The following is a 19,158-nucleotide window of genomic DNA, read 5'->3' as shown; positions in this document are numbered from 1 at the left end:
GTTAATGCGAAACTAGAAGGTACATAAAAAACACAGAAGAAAGAACGAAAATTAGAAAATTTAATTATTCCACATATCCCGAAATCCAGCCGAAGAAAAACAACCGAAGGGGATGAAGAATCTCCTCGGTCTGTCACAGGGAATTTTCCCTTCACTTGGTCTTGCTCTACGTATTTCCTCCAACATTCCGCATCTGTCGTGCTGACTTCCTCCATCATTTACCTCGGCACCGACAACACACACGAATATTTCTCTTGCGAGAATGCATCGCGGGGAACTTCTATGTCTCCGTCTTTAACTCCCGTTCCTTTCCCGCCCCCCAACTCTTCTGTCTTTCCACCCCCTCACGAAGTGGTCCACAGCCATCACTGCCGCAGTCCTCTGCTCTTCGTGTATAATTAACCACATCTGTGTAGCTCGTGCAATTAGTCCTGATGGCACATCGCCTGCATAGATTGCTGGGAGGAGAGGATGGGTGCCGAGATTAGGATATGAGCTTGATGCAGGACGATGGACCGTTCCGCTTGGACACAAGACACGCATGCGCAACGATACCCTCGCAATGGTGAGAAAGAGAGAGAGAGCGTGACATTAAGATTAAACTTTTACGCGTCGTACTTCCCCGTCTTGAGACGTGACTCAAACATGCTATCGTTTGGAATAATTTTGCGCTACTGCAAAGTCTCTCTTCGGCTGTGTATATCCCCGCGCAAACTATCACTGTTCGCAAATTTCAGAATTTTTTACTGCCCAAAGACACTGTTTAAAGAAGTTCTGTTGATGGTGAACTCATTAGGTTGACGTCGTATTAATTATCCTGCAGCTCTCCTCGACATTTTCTCTTGAGATCATTTCCCTGCTCTCTTCAACTGTTGTGGAGTAACGTCTAGATTTGTCTCATTCCTCGTGCTGGCCAATTCTTTTTGTAGTCCCTGTGATTGAACTATCTAACCTGTTATCGTTGATTCTTTTTGATCCTTTTTTTTTACAGATTTTCTCTTTTGGTTTTGCTCCATCCTTATTTTCTTTGGCTTCTTTCCTTTCTTTCAGTTTTCCTTTACCATAATCTGCCGCCGTAAATGATCTACCTCGATGTCAATCAAGTACTTCTTTTTAGAATGGAAAGAACTTTCAAGAGCGATTTTCACAAGCGAGAGTTTCATGGTTTTCCCTCCCGGAAATTAGTTTTTCATCGCACAAAATGACATCTAATTCACGCCACTTACAGACACAGTAAGTATACCAGCACATTCATAACGGCAGTTGTATGGCTCAAATGCAACTGCCCAATTCGTTTATTTGGAGCACTTCTGTGGACCAGACCAGGAACTTAAGCAGAAATTTGATTGGGCTAGTTGGTAAAAATGTTTTGCTAATTTTATCGATAAGGAGGGGATTTAATTCTTTATTAGATTATTCTCCCTTTTTTAACATCCATTGCTTTCATATTGTAGAAACTGGATTTGGCTCTCCTGCTTTGCCACTGGATCCGAAACTACCAAGATGGATATGAAATTGAACTATTAAAATCAAATCCAAATACTTGCAAGCTGCAAATGTTTATAAAGACCGCAGCCGGAATTAAGGCTGCTGACCTTAATAAAAATAGCGAATAAAATTGGTTCATCGGAACGCAGTACTTGACGTGGCATAAACCCAAAAATAAACGCAAAATAGCATTTTATTTAATATCAAAATTAATAGATTGGAAAACAAAGTTGCATTTGCGCTTAAAGCTACAAAAACCAAGGAATAACCCGAAAATAAGCTCCAATTATTACATCAATCTTTTCTATAAAAAAATATAAGGACACAATTAAAAACCGAGTTTAAATTGATGATCCAATATCCTGGAATATGTTAATAAAATTAAGCTTAATTGAATATCCTGTTTTAAAGGCATAATCGTGGAAAAAGTAAAATGTTATTTTATAAACAGAATTTTTAAAAATCATTTTCATAAACAAATCTGCTTGTATTTAAAAAAATTCTTTCTCCTCCTTCTGTGGTGTGACTTTGGCACTCTTCTCTGCATTGAATATCCTCTTCCATCTCATCTTTTCCATGCGAATTCCCTTAAAATATCTCTCCCATCTCCTATTTCTCGTGAGACATCCCTCTTCTTCCCCCCCTCTCCTTCCCTTTTTCTTTTTTTCCTGGTGTTTCCTTGGCGCACTTAACTATTAAACCAACTACTATTTGGAAAAGCAAAGTCAGCCATGCCTTAATTTGCTCTTCATTGTTTATATTCTTAGGTAAGGCTCGCGTGGCCTCAGGTTGATTGATGCTTCTCGCTGCGCGAGGCTTTTTATGGGTGGGGCAAGCCGGCAGGGAAAAGGGGAGGGGGGGGAAATGAGAACTATTTTCACTAGAACTACATCTTCGGCGTGCGTGTGTGTGTGTGTGAGAGGTGAGAGCTCACCTGAGGGGAACGCTGGTAATTATGATGTTTTGACAAACATGCAGAGTCTAAGCGAGGACATATTTGTCTTTCATTCGTTTGCCTAGAGGAAATAAGCCTTAAAAGAGCCCCAATGTACTTTTCTGTACGCCATCTTATTAGGCATCTCTATTCTCTGGTGACCCTATTCAATGAGGATTCTTTACTTGAATCTTTCTCTCTTTCTCTTCTGTCGTTCGTCAAATTTTTGGTGCCCGGAGTGTTTTTACAGACGAACTTAATTTCATTTTCGGTGTTTGTCTTACTGGTTGGCTACGTTTACCAAAGAAAATATGATGGAGAGAGAGGGAAAGAGAGAGAGAGAGAGTTTGTTGAATTAAACATTTTTATTCTAAGTAATGATGAACTAACTATTCCCCGGTGTTGAGCTTGCACATCGTAGCGTTCTTGACGGAAGGGGGAGGGTCTATGGACGTAGCTAGTCTATGGTCAGTGATGTTCCAATTCTTTTGGGAGATTTCTGTTTAAGACGTGGTGAATTGGAGAAACTATAAATAAAGTACCCGTATGATTACCTTCTCGGAAACGTAAGAATGTGTCAAATACTGAACTAAGGAAAGAAAATAAAAAATTATGGATTTTCAGCTAATCTTTCCAAAGAATTTTTTGTTTTTCATTCGATGTACTGTGCGTAGAATAATTAGGATATGACGTCACTAAGCATATATTATCATATTCTGGCGGAGGAAGAATGCAAACAGCGTGTTGCATTCTCACACGGATACTTAAGATGGATTTATCAGACTGCTTGGGAACTTTAAATATTGAGGCAGCTGGAAAACAGAACTTACTCTCTAACGAAGTACTTTTCGCCAACTTTTCTTTAACGAAAATACACGCCCACGCGCTTCTGATCCATCCTCAAGGTTTAAATCAACTTTTTTTTTTTTTCCCTCCTTTCTCTCTTTCTTTTCTTTTTATCCCTACGAGTTTTCTGCCAGCAATGCTTCCGTTCATTTAAGCTACATCTCCAGAGGATTTTGATCATCTCATTCAACCCTTCTCCAACCAACCAACTCAAGATAAATATTCAACATAATCTAATTCAGTAGATTCATACAACGTCTTCCACCCTTATGAACGACCTGTAAAATAATGTACAATGGACAAACTTGCGGATAATCCTTTCTTTTAATCTCCTCCCCACACCCCTCAACAGTGGCAGCGAAATGTCCTTGGAGATCAACCATCTCAAAATGAAGACTTATTGGACTTCTTTTCTTTCGGATTTTCTCCACCATGCGACATTAATTAAAATCTCCTCAAAGTCCAGATTTATCTGGGGATGGAAAGGGAGGGAGGGGTGTAAGGAAAAGCAGGGGTAGGCTTACCTCTTCGTGATTACCGCCGAACTTCTAGCCGGAACAGCGGTGACGTTTTGCTGGCGAAAGGTGTATCTCGCTTTAGCTATTTCCCAATGATTTATGGGTTTAAAATTGCCGTCTGATGTATTTTTAAAGGGCACGTGAGTGAGTGACCGAGTCTTGGCCGGCAACGTGTAATTTCGGACAGAAAGGGGCTTATTACTGGCACTTGAGACACCACTAGCCAACTGTACATCGGGCGGTTCAGCGACGGGAAATGTGGAAGATAGATTAGGCCCTACTTTCCGTGGCCATGTTATTAGTCGCATACCTTAAGGAGTTGACATCCCAACAATGAAAGTTTCCCGCTTTCGTCGCCAGATGGCTTTCCATGCATGGTAAGCTTCACTGTGATTGTGTGCTGGGACCAATTTATCTAATGATATGGACCGAGAATACGTTATTACTCATTAGATGATACCTTGATGGACATGTTTTTATTCTGGACAATTTTCTCACAAAAACTCTCTCTTTGTGAATTGATTAATACGCGAATCCATCATCCAGATCACCTGTTGTGTTTTCGAAAATTCACTGAAATAATTAAAGTTCATTTATTATTGTGCAAAGCGTTTATGTAGTGACATAACCTTGGCTGTTGAAATTTTCTGTTTATTTATACGAGGGTGTAGCAGTAGGTTCCACCATTTTAAAAAATAGCCACACTATTATTACATATGTAAATAAATTCTGAACAATTATTATTAGTGAAGTTGAAATTACGATATATTAATGATGGATAAAGAGAGAATATTATGCAAGTCTAACAGAGGACAGCCTTCTTGGATGTCCTCTATTAGCCTTGCGTAGCATTCCGCTGCTGAATCTGTATTACTGGAAGAACAGGTCTCTTCTGCAATGCGAGGGACTTGTGTCCAGAATACGTACGAAAAAGTATAATAAAAATCAGTCTCAAAAGTAGACCGAAGTCCACGTTATTAGAGAGATCATTATTGGAAAGTTCTCTTCAGCAGATTGGTACGAAAAAAGAAAATAAATCACAGGATTGGAGATTGATTGATTTCAATTTGTTTTGAGCATCGGAAAGTCAACTTTTAAGGGTGGAACTATGATGCCTTATAGCACGTTTCACTTATTGTTTTCCCCTCTTTAAAGATCATAATTTGATCCATGTTGATAAAGAAAGGTTTAAAATTTAGAACCCACATTTAGCTAAACAGTAAAGAACCTAAATATAAGTAATAATATTCCAGACGTGGATGAGGTGATGGTATGTTTAAGAGCGCTTCTTCACAGCTACAAATTTTATTGGATGCAAGGTATCGATGGTGAAAGTTTAGGGAATTTATAAGAAAACCTCTTCTGACCGAATAATCCCATGATCTCTAATATTTCAAGACTTACAATCTACCCGTATCTTTAAGAATAGACGGTAATATTTCTCTTTTAAGAAATAAAGTAAATTCGTTGGATCGTATTCGATCTTTGGATTTACTAATAAGGAAGTGAAGATACGAAGGCGAAGATCCAAACAGAAACGAAATTGTAGTAAGGCTGGAAGGTACTTGAAATTCTAGAAGGAATCAGTCAGATTTTAAAGGAAAATGATTTATTATTACATAGAAGATTATTGATCACCGTTTAAATCATGAAATAAGATCCAATAACAAGTTTTCCTATGGTTACTACGTTTTTTAAAGCCTAAGTTTTTTTGAAGAATTGGCAGTTATTTCCTGCAGATTATTTTTATTATCTTTAAAGCTATTTTACATAATTTCATAATCGGTCCTTATGGAATTATGTAAAATAGCTTTAAAGATAATGAAAGTGATTCGAAGGAGGAAATAACAGCCATTTCAAAAAGAGAAAAATTATACCTGTTTGCTGCCAACAGTTCTGATAATTATTATGAGACTGGAAACTCTTTTAAGATAATTTTCTCTCCAATTATGCGTCACTCTCTTACCGAGTTTAATGCAACAGAAATTCCTTTAAAGCTTCCCAACAAAAATAAATAAATAAATAGGAGTAAAAATAAAAAAAACTTTACCAGTGATCCCAAGGGTGTTGTAGTCTTTTTCTGAAAACAGTTTCATCCATTTAAAAGTACCCTTACTTCATCTAATTTAAAAAAAAACAAAAAAAAAATTATCTGTTTATATCTTGGAAAGCTGCAGCTATACATTTTATAAGAATATTTTCATTAACCGCATTTCAATGTCACGTGACTTCGAACCACATATTCAAGCGCGTATACTTTGGCACACTGCACTTTGAATGGACCACTCGGCTAATTCAAAAGTATGTATCCAAAAGCCTTAAGAAAGATCATAACTCTGGTCTTTAAAAGAGGGCAATGATCATACCTCAGCTTGTAATTAAACTATTGGTGAAAATGTTTGAATCGTTTACGAGAACTTTACAAATTTTTAAACTTAAAAACATCAAAAAAAACACGCTTCATTAAATGGAAGATTGATACTTTCCATCCTTATAAACTTATTAAAAACATGATTTGTTCAGGTTTGGTCTAACCGCTATACTTGAGAGAAAGTCTTTTCGACTCGTTGTGGAAGTCCCAAGTTTCTCAGTGGGAAAGAGAAACTTCCCTACTGAGAAACAAAGATTTTTCATCCAGCAAAATATAGAAATAGACCTTTAGAAGTATTTCCTTCGGCCAATTGCTGTTTGTAGTCTTTATCAATGACATTTCCCTGGAAGCTTTGAAGGCGTATACTTACATGCTAAAGAAATGAGAATTGTTTTTAAAAAATTCTTCCATAAATGATTGCGATTTATTTATTTATCAGAGACTGGTGCTCTCCATCTATTAGGGAAAAATAATGAATTTTCAATAATAATAATAACTGTCTGTATCTATGACCTTTTATGGCAATTAAAACAAAATGAAAAATTTGGAGGGGAGAGTAGGATTCTTAATTGTATCGTAGTGGTTTATGCCATTAGTGTAGATCAAAATTTTACCTCACAAGAACAAGTTAGAGGAACGTTTTTAACATAAATTTAAAAGGATGTGGCTCGATATCATAACTCTGAATGTCTGTCTTGATAGGAAAAAGGACCTCAAAAATACCACTTAACGGATACTGCATACAAGCCTTCTTTGAGATAACTTTTCGGCCATTTGGTAACGTGATAGGCCATATGGTTTCACAAAGTGGATGATTGTCATCGAAGTGGATTGTCAAACGCTGTGAAGATTGTTTCCAAAGTACTAGATCTGCTTCGCACGAATGCATGCATCATTTTCTCGAAAACTTTGAAAATTATTGATTACCAATAATTATTTACCAATAGTTGAAGTTCGGAAGCTGTTTCAGACAGATTTCAGACTACAATAACTTTTTTTTTTAGGCTTTGTTCTAAGTTTTGAGCCAAAACACGTTGATAACTATTTGTGCTGCAAAAAAATGGGTGAAGAATCAAAATTATTGATCCATCAGTTAAGTCCCATATTACTTCTCAGTAAGTTAGTTAATGGACCTAGTTAATAACAAATCATTAAGTGCTAACAAAAATTTTGTTAGTGACGTGTAAAAAAAAAAGTTACAAAATAGTTTTATATTGTGGAATCTGGATTTTTTCCTCTCCCTTCGAGCAGACTTGAAGCAAAAAAAAAAAAAAATTCTGGATAATAAACTAGAAAGTTGCTTTTTTATTTTTATAAAAAAACAACTTTCTTGTTTATTATCCAGATTTGAACCCTCTCTGGTTCGAATCTGGAAAATAATTTGAGCAATCTGAAGAGAAACTTCCCCACTGAGAAACACGGATTTTTCATCCAGCAAAACACACGAATCGACTTCTAGAATATTACGCAGTTTTACGAAAGATAATTGTCGCAGCATGTTTCGAGTTACGTTGGTGTTAACCTAAAAAACCCTCCCCTATCTTAGTCAATTCACTATCACTAATTCTCCACATCTCGCTGCTAATTACTGACATAACAGCTTGTATTTATTAAATCTGTTTTCGAATAACTCCAAAATGCGTGTATTTGGGTTGGGTTGGGTATTCTCCGAACCTGACACGAATATCATTGCCATGACCCCATTGCATATGTTAGACTAATCATGCATTTGCATGTCAATGAGATTCTTTACCTGCTAAAACTAAAAAGTACGAAGTAATAATTTTCAGACAGGTTTAAGTCTTTGGTGCCTGTTTTGCCTTTCTGATTTTTTATTCTTTTTCATTCTTCTTTTATTTTCTTGTTTCCGAAAGTTTCTCTCTGAACTTCAAGAGCCATTGACTAAGTGACCCTGAGATAATCATCTTGGAGGAGGAGGGGGGGGGAAAGCTGAACCCTTCCTATTTAAACTAGCTTTTTCTTCGAGTTTATCTCTTATGTAAACAGTTGAAAATGCACACTACAGTTGAACGAGTTCAAAGAGGGTAAAGTGGACAACATTTGTCTGGCGTCGGCGCTAGACCGAAGCGAGTCTGTGTTGGAGAGAGAGCCGAGGACCATTAGCTGTTATTAAGAGCAGTCAGAGTGCTGAATATTAAAAAAAAATAATAATAAATAATAAAAAAAATAGCGCTTCAACGTCATTTCTCTGAGCTTATGACGAAGTGGTATTTACCTGCTCGTGGTGTCAATTTATGACGTATTGCGGGGTTGTTTTTGAACAGCAGTGACTGACCTTACGCCCCTTTGCCAGAGTAAAATAAACACCCATTTGTGGCTCTTTATTTCATTCTTTGAAACTCACCATCGTTCCTGTTTTTGACCAGCAAAGCAGGATAAAATAGGACTTGGTACCTCCTCGGAGTCAGCGCTTCAAGGTTAGGTGAGAGGGGGATTCAAGGTGAGTCACATTTGCGAAAGAAAACAGAGACACTTGTAAGGAAATGTGACGCTACATCAACCCCACTGACGCTGTTTCAGTGTCTTCGTGATGACTGCAGGATGCGCCTTTCTCGATTTCTAATGAATTACTGCAGACTCTTTTCAGTCTTCAAGTGTGTCATGCATGATGTAATTACTGCGCAGAGAGCGCAGTACTTTTGTGAGATTTGTGACCTGCGCGAGATTTATGCGAGTTGTGGCAGGCAGCGAAAGTAGATATAAGACAGGTCGGTCCACTCTTCTAGTTCCACTTTAGGAAAAAAATTGACCTTGCCAGGAAACGACTGATTGTGTAAAACGATCGTGTTTAGACTTTTCCTATTAAAGCTCCTGAAGATCAGATTTATTCTGAGAATCTCATGCGACCACTTGCCATTTTTTCTCCTTTTAAATCCAGAACAAAGGTTGTGGTCGTCATATTACTGTAGGCAATGTTATTGGAAACTTGTATGCTGAGCATCGACAACTTTTGCACTCATAAAAATTCAACTTCTGGCTTAATGTCTAAAAAGCGAGATGAAGGAATAAATGGATTTCCCTTAAAATACATTACTAAGGGGCTTCTTTTCCCTATTGCTTTGATTTAATAGTAGGCAGTGAATTTAATTAAATATGAGGTGATTTTTATACATAAAAATGCTGGACCTTCTGATTTGAAAAGACCCTTATAAGAAGTAATCGTTTGAAAATTCAGGAGCGGAGAAGAATGCTTGCTTGGAAGTTTATGGTACATTGACCACTTTTGTCATGGTGTGTCCTTTCATATAGTTTATGAAAGGGACACGCTTGTGGATACACAACTGTGTATCCGCAAGCCAATTTGAATGTTGTACAGTCTAAAAGAACTTGAAATACCTCACGGTGAGAACTCCACCCCGCACCACTGTCTAAGATCAATTAATTAGCCCTGACCAAAGAGGCTGCAAGACTTCCTCCAATCTCTGAGATTTGAACAAAATCTGTTAAACTTCAGTGGAAATTTTCTTTTGAGCAGTTCATCCCATGATGAATCTCCTCAGGATGATTGCCCTTTGAACCCATAAATATGTACAGCAGCACGTTTTTAATGTAGGACTGGTGTGGAACAATTATCTGATATGTGGGAAGTCCGATTACAATGTTATCTCACTTCCCATATGTTTCCCAGCTGATCATCTTTCAACAGATGATGATGCAATAATCTGATGCTGTCCCCGATCAGTTTCTATTAAACTAACGAGTTTACAGGATGAGCATGAAATAACTTCCTATAATGAATTTAAATTTTTTAAGGTTATATATGCTAATAATGTCAACAAACCATAAAATTCAAATATTAGGTAGGGGCTTCTATAAATAAAGAAATCTTGTTGATAGGTCACATGAACACTCTGCCCGCTATATAATGGCTCTAAAATTACTCCATTGAAGAATATGTTACCCTTATGTCTTATTCTAAAATAGCTATTTTGCCCTGAAGTGGCTTAAAGGCCGCAGAAGAGATGGAGAAAGAAAGTTCTAGTGTGGTCAGTGTTCTAGTCCTCTCAAGCACACATTCTTCAATAATCTCAGTGGCTGCAATTTTGATATTATGCGGTTAATGTTGAAAAGCTTGCCTCTGGATACGTTATGGTTTCCACTGTCTGGAAGAAAAGAGACCCTACATCTGATCCGGTGCATCAATCTTCCCTCTGAGTAGTTGTTAAAGGGTTTTAAATATTTCTAGAGATGACTAGAAATTTCTAAATCTAGAGTAAAAACAAAAGAACTGATTTCTAGATGGTTGTTGGGTTCTGGACTGGACGGTTTAACCAACATATAACTGAAAAATCCGCTGAAGAAGACCAGATGACAGACGCATATAGAATTATGGGCCTTCAGAAACATTTTAATGGTATTAATAACGCATTAGAACAGATTACATAAAATATAGGTCTCTTACTTGAAGTCAGATCTCTTTAAAATGTCATCCAGGTGAGTTTTGTGTATCATCCTACCTTATCTTTCATCTCAGTATTTGGAAAAATAATAAGTGAAAATTCCCAGTAACTTTTGAAGCTGCATATTGTGCCTCTTACAAATTTATACGCAATTTGGAGTATTTTACAAATAGCAGTAAAAATTTTATACGAACACTTATTGTATATTAAAGTATTATGCCAATTGAATTAATTTACAATGTGTATTTGATTAGAATTATAAGAGATATGCATTTGATTTCATAGTGTTATCCAATGAAAGAAAACTTGTTTTATTAACTAAACTGTTTGCAGGCAGCAGAATGATAAAAAATGCAGGTTAAAACCAATGTCACGCCTCATTGGACCTTCTTATAAAAGTGAATTCATTGAATGTGGTCTTCCACAGATATAGATAATATCTTTCCTAGTATTGTACGAAACTCACAAAGCTAAACCGTTCATATCTTTTTTTATCAAGTATTTGAACATTTTGGATGGAACCCTCAAAGGTTTAACAATGGATTCGTAAATGCAAATCTCACATTTGATGAATGAAATCGGTGTTGGACAAGTAACGGACCTCGGTGTGAATTAGCGATGGCTACAATGGACCTTCTGCGATAATTATTTCCGTTAAGTTGTAATTTATTATTAAATTATAACTCAACTTTGTTTATTAGTGTCTGAATGAGAGCGATGTATCACCAATTGCAATTATGCGTCCATATTTGAAACTGCATTTTAACAGAAACTTTCTGCTGCCTGGAACTTTCCATTGAATCACTCAAAATATTTGAAGCCTTTGCTATGTTACACTAATCTCCTTTCCTGTTCATTCTTAACCACATCCGCATGCAGTCTTTGTGTCCACTACGGACTACAAAGCCCATGCTTTGTATAAACATCTAATTATCGATCGGGTGTTACGGACCAGTGATTCTCTCATCTTCTCTTTACAGGCCCCGGGAGCAGTTTGGAGGAGGCCCGCGCTAGCGGTCTGGACTCCTCCCAGATGCATAGTATCTATGGTAGTCACACTAACAGAGCCAACAGTAACAGTAGCAGCAGCAGCCCCCCCGTGTCCACCCCAAGCTCCAGTAGTTCTATGCTAGTAGTACCCCAGCCTATCAATGCCGCAGTCAAAGCTCCAAATCTCAGTGCCCCGGGCACTCCCGCTGGTGCTGCCACCAACGGCACGGGCCGGAAGTACCAGTGCAAAATGTGCCCTCAGGTAGAGTGCTTCAATCTCCATTTATTTTTTGATTGTATTTTTTGAATGATATTTTATTCATTATTTCCTTCTTATTGGTCAACTGCTTAATATTTTATTAATGTATTATTTGCCATTATTGTTTTTATCATGTGATGTATTCAGACAAATGGGGCTAAATTACGATACTGAAATATGTGGGATATTATCTCTGAGAGCCTTTTGATAACCTTGAATTTATTCCTGGAACATTTCAAGACAAACTTATCTTACCTGCCAGCTACCTTGTCGAGTGATTACCTTTCGACAGCTTCGGTATGTCAACTAATAAGAGTTATAATAACTTCTAACTGAATAAAGCAAGATCAAGCTTTGAAAAAATTGTTTTTTTTTTTCATTTCTGCCTTAGAGATTCAAAGAAGTCATAGATCGTAGTTCTATGGGTGGATCATCTTCTATACCACCGTAATCTAACCTTGAAGACTAGACGCTAACCTCTATTATTATTGAATTTAAAAAAAGTAGCTTGTCTTCCTACTTCTTAATAATATGTGGCTGTTTAAATATACTAATTTGTATTTCCTATTAATGCTTTGGCCCTTGTTGAAGGATCCTGCATTACACGTTTTAGAACCTTCTGGTATTCTTGGATACCACCCAAACGTTCATCATGTGCCTGACTCACAATCTCACGACTAATGTTAGCTGTATATTTTTGACTTGGAAGCAGTTTTTGTTACCTGAACGTACGATGGTATGGTAACCAATCCTTTGCGATCATCCCACTAACTTACTCAATGATTAAACCAAAAAAAAGGTCTCAAAAAAGTGTCAATTATACAACCAAATTTATATCATATAAATGCTGAAATCGAAATGTGTCTAGATTCTGTTTGAGACCATCTACCATTCCATTAGCGTTAAATCTTCCAAGATCTCATTAACTGCTTCTTTTTACACCCTTTATTTTACACACTTCCTTTTGCCAGCAGTTCTGTTATTATTCTCAGACACAATGATTCTCTTGAAACTTTTTAATGAACCTGTTAATTGCCGATCAATGAAAATTGAAGGATGGATAGAAGGAATCTTTATCACAGGAAGAAAAGAGATACCATGGTGCATTAATCTTTCTTACGATTAGCTCTTCCAGAGTTTTAATATCCATAGGTATGACAAAATTCCATGGTTTAATAAAAAACTTAATCGCACAAAACACACGATGCTCAGTAGTGTACGCCATTTTGTTCACAGCTGCTCTATACACTGTTAATAAACTTACTAATTTTTAATTTTCTCTGCCACCAAAATAATTATTATCCGTTGAAAGAATTAACGGAAAATTATTAGTTGATTATTAGGCTCTTATCTGATTATTAAAGTTATTTAGTTTTGATAGTATCATCACTGACTACTAAACGGTAATAGTTTGAATAATAAATTAAAAGCACCAGGAGGTCTGTTCAGAAGAGACCATAAATCCTCACAATATACGATGTAAGAGTTAGCTCATTATCATCAAAGATATATGCATTGGTCTGTATGGTAAAGTTGCATCAATAATGCAAATATGGCAGGAAGTTTTTCACTATATGGTCTTTTCCATCATGCTGTAATCTTGGCACGAAACAGCACACTGTTGGTTTCTAAATTTCTCTAAAAAAAAAACGTATAAATTGCTCTATAATGCGAATCATAACAAACCGTACTGAAACACCATTTTAAGAATTTCCACATAATCCAAAATATAGCCCCTCGCTTTTTGGTTTTATTTTTTATCCAGCGATAGTTACTCCACCTGGTAGAGGGGTAAAAAAAGCATCACTATCACGAGGGGTATTTCTCCACAGGCGTCGATTTACACCACTGCATGAAGTAATTGTGTTAACAACGCCAGCTCCTCATGTGGCACACCAAGACCTCGGCTTCCTGTATGATTAAATTTACTGGCCTTAATGGCGGTCCATGGCACGTGAGACCCATACGTTACGGACGTAAGGTGTGGCTTGCACTTGTATGCCATCGTTCACACCCCAGTTGGAGTACAAAGTGGGGGGGAAATGGAAAAGGGGGATGGGAGATGGGGGAAGAACCGTGCGTGCGGTCACCCTTGGTCAGAGGGTGCTGGGCTTTGCTCTACGTTACGTCAACAGAACGACAGGGTTGCTATGGCAACGGCAGCTTGCCAAAGGAAGTTTGGATTATGCACGGAGCTCTGTAAGTCGAGTAGCGCTCGAAGGGCGATGGGTACACTGAGTGGGCTGCACAATCCGGGTACTTTGCATACTGCTGTTTATTTCAACGGACAGCAAGATGCGGTTTAAAGGTTGGAAGCACATTCGCAGAAATACATTCATATTCATATTGACACTGCGAGGAGGGGAGGGGACAGCCACGAGAGTTACAGGAGGAAGAGGTCGATTAGTGAAATGACAGGGTGGAAGGGAATAGTAGATGGGGGGGGGGGAACTTGCGAGTCTCCACAGTAAATTCGGATTCGAGCAGAGACAAAGGAATTTTTCTTCGTCTCTCCATTGAAAGTGTAATTGGATAACTACATTAACGTATTTGCCGTTAGAAAAACAGGGATTGAAGAATTTTTAATTAAAGGGAAGGTTCTTCAGAGATCTGAAGAAATGCAGCAGACCGAAGTGTTCAATTTCTCGAAGGGTAAATTACTGAATTTCATTTTATAGATGATGGCGTGGAAGTTTTCCTCCATGTAAGGTTGCTGGAAGGATGGAACCACATTAAAAGTCGCTTTAATAACGCATGTCTTGACTGGTGAAGCAAGCTGTGTGTCTGCTATTTCTTGGACTTTGTCAACGCGGTTTAACCATACCACTGCACATTTTCCACTGTAGATATTTTTCGATTAACAAATACGAAATTCTGGCGAAGGAGGTCATTACTAGGCTATCCTCTACGCGTGCATTTTTTGTTAATTTCGGAAGCATTTAACTGGAAAGATTAATGAGCATACAGATGGATTATCTTTAAAGGCAGTGTTGGCTGTAGTTAAAAGAGCATGTGCGAAAAGACTGATAACAGGCCCGACTAAAATTGTCAATATGCTATCGACGTAATTAGCATTTTAAATCTGACATTTTTTAAAAAAATTATTCGTACCAGAGATGTCTTTTGCTGTTACTACTACTAAATGTATCAATTTCTTTTTTTTTTGTGGGGGGGAGAGGAAAGGGGAAGATAATATTTATCAATATTATATGTCAGAAGTGATGAGAAGGATATCCCCTTGGAAAGGGATCCTTCTCACCTTTAAGAATGGTTTCCCGATCTAATAGTCTTATTTATTAATACTATGAATAAGGAATATTCTCTTTATTGGACGAGTAAATCGTGTCTTCAGGAATATTGCAGACTGATGAACCTTGAATATAAAACAAACAATCACCCATTAAAAAGAGTTATTCAGATTAGAATACGAGCGGAATCTGGTTGTCAATTGGATTATACCACCGTCCACTAGAAACTTTGATCTGTGGTAACCTTTGCAACTTTTACGAGTCATTTTATAACCTTGGACCATGTGCTTCAGCTGATTTCTTATTTTTTTCCCTAAAGACCAACGTTTCTGAACTCCCAGTTGGACGATAGAACTTAGATTGAGTTTTCTGGTTGTAATTAGAATTTACTTCTTGTTCTTAAATAAAGATATTTTTGCAGTTGAATCTGTCGGAAAACCTTAAAAGTTATATCGTTTAGTTAATTTCTTCAATTATCGCTGCCTTGATCTCCTCCAACCCATTTCCCAGTTTATAATCACTCTTCAGGGGCGGTTTCGAATGCCCAAGTATTCAAGCTACAAGATGTGATTTTCAAAGCGTGATTGCCATAGTGAAGGTGGTTCTCAGTCGGTAGCGCACCTACCCTGGCCCTAAAAGATATGCTCTACACGGTGTGATCTTTGTCATTTATCCATTAAATCATCAAATCTTCCTCAGTTTGTGTTCCTGTTTTCCCTATTGAGAGCTTGTGTATTCATCATAGTCAGAGAGCAGAGAATTAGCTTCCAGCACAAAATATGGAACGGTTTCCTACATACAGCTCAGCCCAGCCCTCCTTAATGTGGAAATGATGTCTCGACCCACCTTTTCCACCCTTTGTCTAAATTTCCTCTTCTGACAAACTTCATTGATTCCATGCCAGTATCAGATTTCTGCTCCACAACTCCCGCTACTACAGATTTAATGCATGGCAGAGCAATTCTTTCTAACCTCAGGAGCGCTCGGGGATGGTCTTTTAACCGGTGGCCTTCATTCTTGAAACGAATTTTTTGCAATTAATTTGAATTTTATATCCTTGGGTGAGGTTATTAATGGGGCTGCCGATCTTTGTATTATGGTTTCAACCTTCTTCTCCACTCCTCATGAAATATTCTCGGACATATTTAGCTGTCTTGAAGTAAATACACGTATAGTTCCCACTGCTGATGTAACTTTATCCCCTTCCCCACCCCGTGTATTATAACCCTCCTGACAAACTACATTTCCTACGAAGTTTCAGATGTGTAGAGTCTATAACTAGGAAGTTTAAAACGATAGGCTTAGCTGTTTATTATGCTTCTCTGGGAACAAATAATCTGATGAAGACGATTCTTCTGTTTTCCTCTACTCAATTCACTGCGTTTTATTATACGTATATGAACCATTCAGATTCTGGATTATCCATATACATATAATAATGAGAATCCCAATCCTACATATTCTGGAGGGTCGTACGTATATAATGAGAATCCCAATCCTCCAGATTCTGGATTATCCATATACATATAATAATGAGAATCCCAATCCTCCAGATTCTGAAGGGTCCGTATACATACAATAATCAGAATCCCAATCCTTCAGATTCTTGATGGTTCATATACGTATAATCAGAATCCAAATGCTTCAGATTCTGGAGTGTTCATATACGTATAATAATCAGAATCCCAATCTCCTCAGATTCTGGAGGATCCATAATCAGAATCCCAAGCATCTGCTCGTAGTAGATGCTTGGGATTTTGATTCTTCAATTTTGGGGAGAGAAAAAGGTGATGCTTCAGAATCTATTCCCACCCCCTTAGAATGTTAAAGGACACATTGAAAACTACGCAAAGACATCGGTTGAAAATTTAGAACAAGGGTTTATTTGATCGGAATAATAAGGAAATTTATGAGCTTATAAAAGGACGTGTATTCCCAAAAGTATCCATCACTCCAAGAAAAAAAACATGGGAGGGCTTTTTGCCTATTAAAAGCGCAAAATTATTGGAGCACTCTTGATTCCAGACGCAGTTCATTTCATTCACACTTGTAAGGTAATTGGTCCGCTACTATTTTTGCTGTTTAGTGTATAGAAAAAAAAAGAAATATCGCTTGATGTGAGAAATAGATGTCTGGATGATTCTAATCTGCTTCAAATAGGGCATTAATAGTTCCGAATTGACCTTTTCACGATCTTCACCATGATGCTGTCTGAAATTTCTGCCAATTTCTCGCTCTTCAAATGCTTTCGCTTCAAAAAAGAAACTCACATCCAAGACTGCTTATTTTGCTCTTCTAGGAGCACATCTACATAAAAAGAAAAAAAAAAAAATCAAAAATCGCAATTATTTGAACAGCCGAATAACGTGCCTGTAATTTCTATAGTACTATATTGTTTTAAATTTGGCCTTCCATTAAATTCTCATCAGATAAAAAGCATCTTTCAAAAATGTATCGAGAAGTGTTTTAAAAAGTGTGCGAGGCTCCTTGAAGTTTCTTTTTGTGGAGGAGCAGAAATTTTGTTCTTGGTGGTGCCATCTAGCGGAGACAATGTGATCAACATATCAAACGCTGCTAAAGAGAGACATAGGGGGACGGAAGGGGGGAGGGAAGTACTCTAGTAGCAGCCAACAGGTGATCCTATCTTCCAGCTCACCGCCTTAAATACGGCAAGATAAGGAAAGCTACCAAGAAGGCGATCAATTGGGGAGAGATTTATTGTCTCGTGAATGCCTTACAGTTCCTCGAGCGTGCCCTGACGGCATGTACGCTGTTCCCGACGGGCTTTCTAAAGACGTCTTGCTATTCGCGGTTTGTACGGACAGGATGCGCTTTGGTAGAACTTTTCACCTTCTTTCTCTCTCTTTTTTTTTTGTTATCTTCTTTATTCAGGAACTTTTGCGAGTACGTTTGGATTGTTGTTTTTGGATTCCATGAATATATTTGGGTGTGTATGAAACAGACGCGGAGAACGAAAGAGCAAAAAGAAATTAAAATTTTTGACGATGCTTTAGTTTATTTATTGACTTAAACAACACTTGCCATCCTTGATGCTGAAGGACGTCAAGTTCTTATAAGTAATGTCCCACTGTCTGCAAAGATTTCCATCAGCATTGTCCCAAAGGTATGGAGCGCGTTGATTTGCTTATTATCAATTCCGTTTAAATCCTTACTGGTTACGTAAGATATCCACCCTCCCCCTCTCCTTCCCATCCAACAATGGCGTGGAAGGGGGGGGGGGAAAGTTGCGTAATGGAGGGTTTCCCCTGCCCGTCTAGGAAGTTCTTAGCGGTATTTGAAAGAAAGGTCATGCACGAGGCAGTCGGAGACCTAGCAGGGGACGGACTACCTCCCAGGACGCTAATTCAAAAGGAATGCAAGTAGAAACATCTTGGTTAGTTGAGACAGCTTTGGTAAAGTAAGGTCCTCTCATAAGTCACAGTTTCGGAGCCGTATTTATTGTCGGCACTTCCCCTTGATCCAAGGTTCTTGCTGTTTCACCAGAGGCAATCTTATTCATCGTTTCGTGGCATGTGTGCTAGCCATGCGCGATACTTTATAATAACCTACCATCCCATCGTTTTAAAGACGAATTAGTAGGTTGGATGGGTTCTAAAGAAGCAACCGAAGACCGAAATTTACCACCTCTTAAACGATATCTTTTTAATTAATTTTGGTTCTGCCTACGAGTACTCACTTGGGCGATGATCCTGGGAGTTAGATTAACTCACAAGTGCGCTGGTTGATAAGAGTTCATTACATCCTCGTATATTAGATGCACACATACGATCTTGGCACGAGATCTTTTATCGTATTTTTTGACAGTTCTTTCAAGATGAGAAACATTTTTCCTAAGACATTTCCAATTTAATTAGCTGATCATTATTCTCCCCTCGGAATGTGTGTAAATGCTTTATACCCTTTTTCTTCCCCCCTTTCTTTATCTTTCTCCTCGTCTGCGCTCCAAAACATCATTAGGCCTGTAATTGTTAATCGTCTTCAGTGTCTACGATGGTACCCTTTCTCTTTTCTTTTCCAAATCCGCTTTGCATCTTTATTTAATCCACTCATGATTCTTCTTTT

The 19,158-nt window shown here is 37.8% G+C and overlaps 1 protein-coding gene across 1 annotated transcript in view; it reads left to right on the top strand.

Moving 5' to 3' along the window:
* Nucleotides 1-19,158, top strand: part of LOC150079282 (uncharacterized) — an 850,343-nt gene that overhangs the window by 207,985 nt on the left and 623,200 nt on the right. Inside the window, exon 4 of the mRNA XM_090383021.1 lies at nucleotides 11,559-11,830. Coding sequence (XP_090239147.1) covers nucleotides 11,559-11,830 — 272 coding nt within the window. The remainder of the gene's footprint in view (nucleotides 1-11,558; nucleotides 11,831-19,158) is intronic.

Source organism: Mastigoproctus giganteus, chromosome 10, assembly GCF_048544385.1.
Source record: "Mastigoproctus giganteus isolate SK-2022 chromosome 10, ASM4854438v1, whole genome shotgun sequence".
NCBI lineage: Eukaryota > Metazoa > Arthropoda > Arachnida > Uropygi > Thelyphonidae > Mastigoproctus > Mastigoproctus giganteus.
This window is presented reverse-complemented; position numbering and strand designations above follow the sequence as displayed.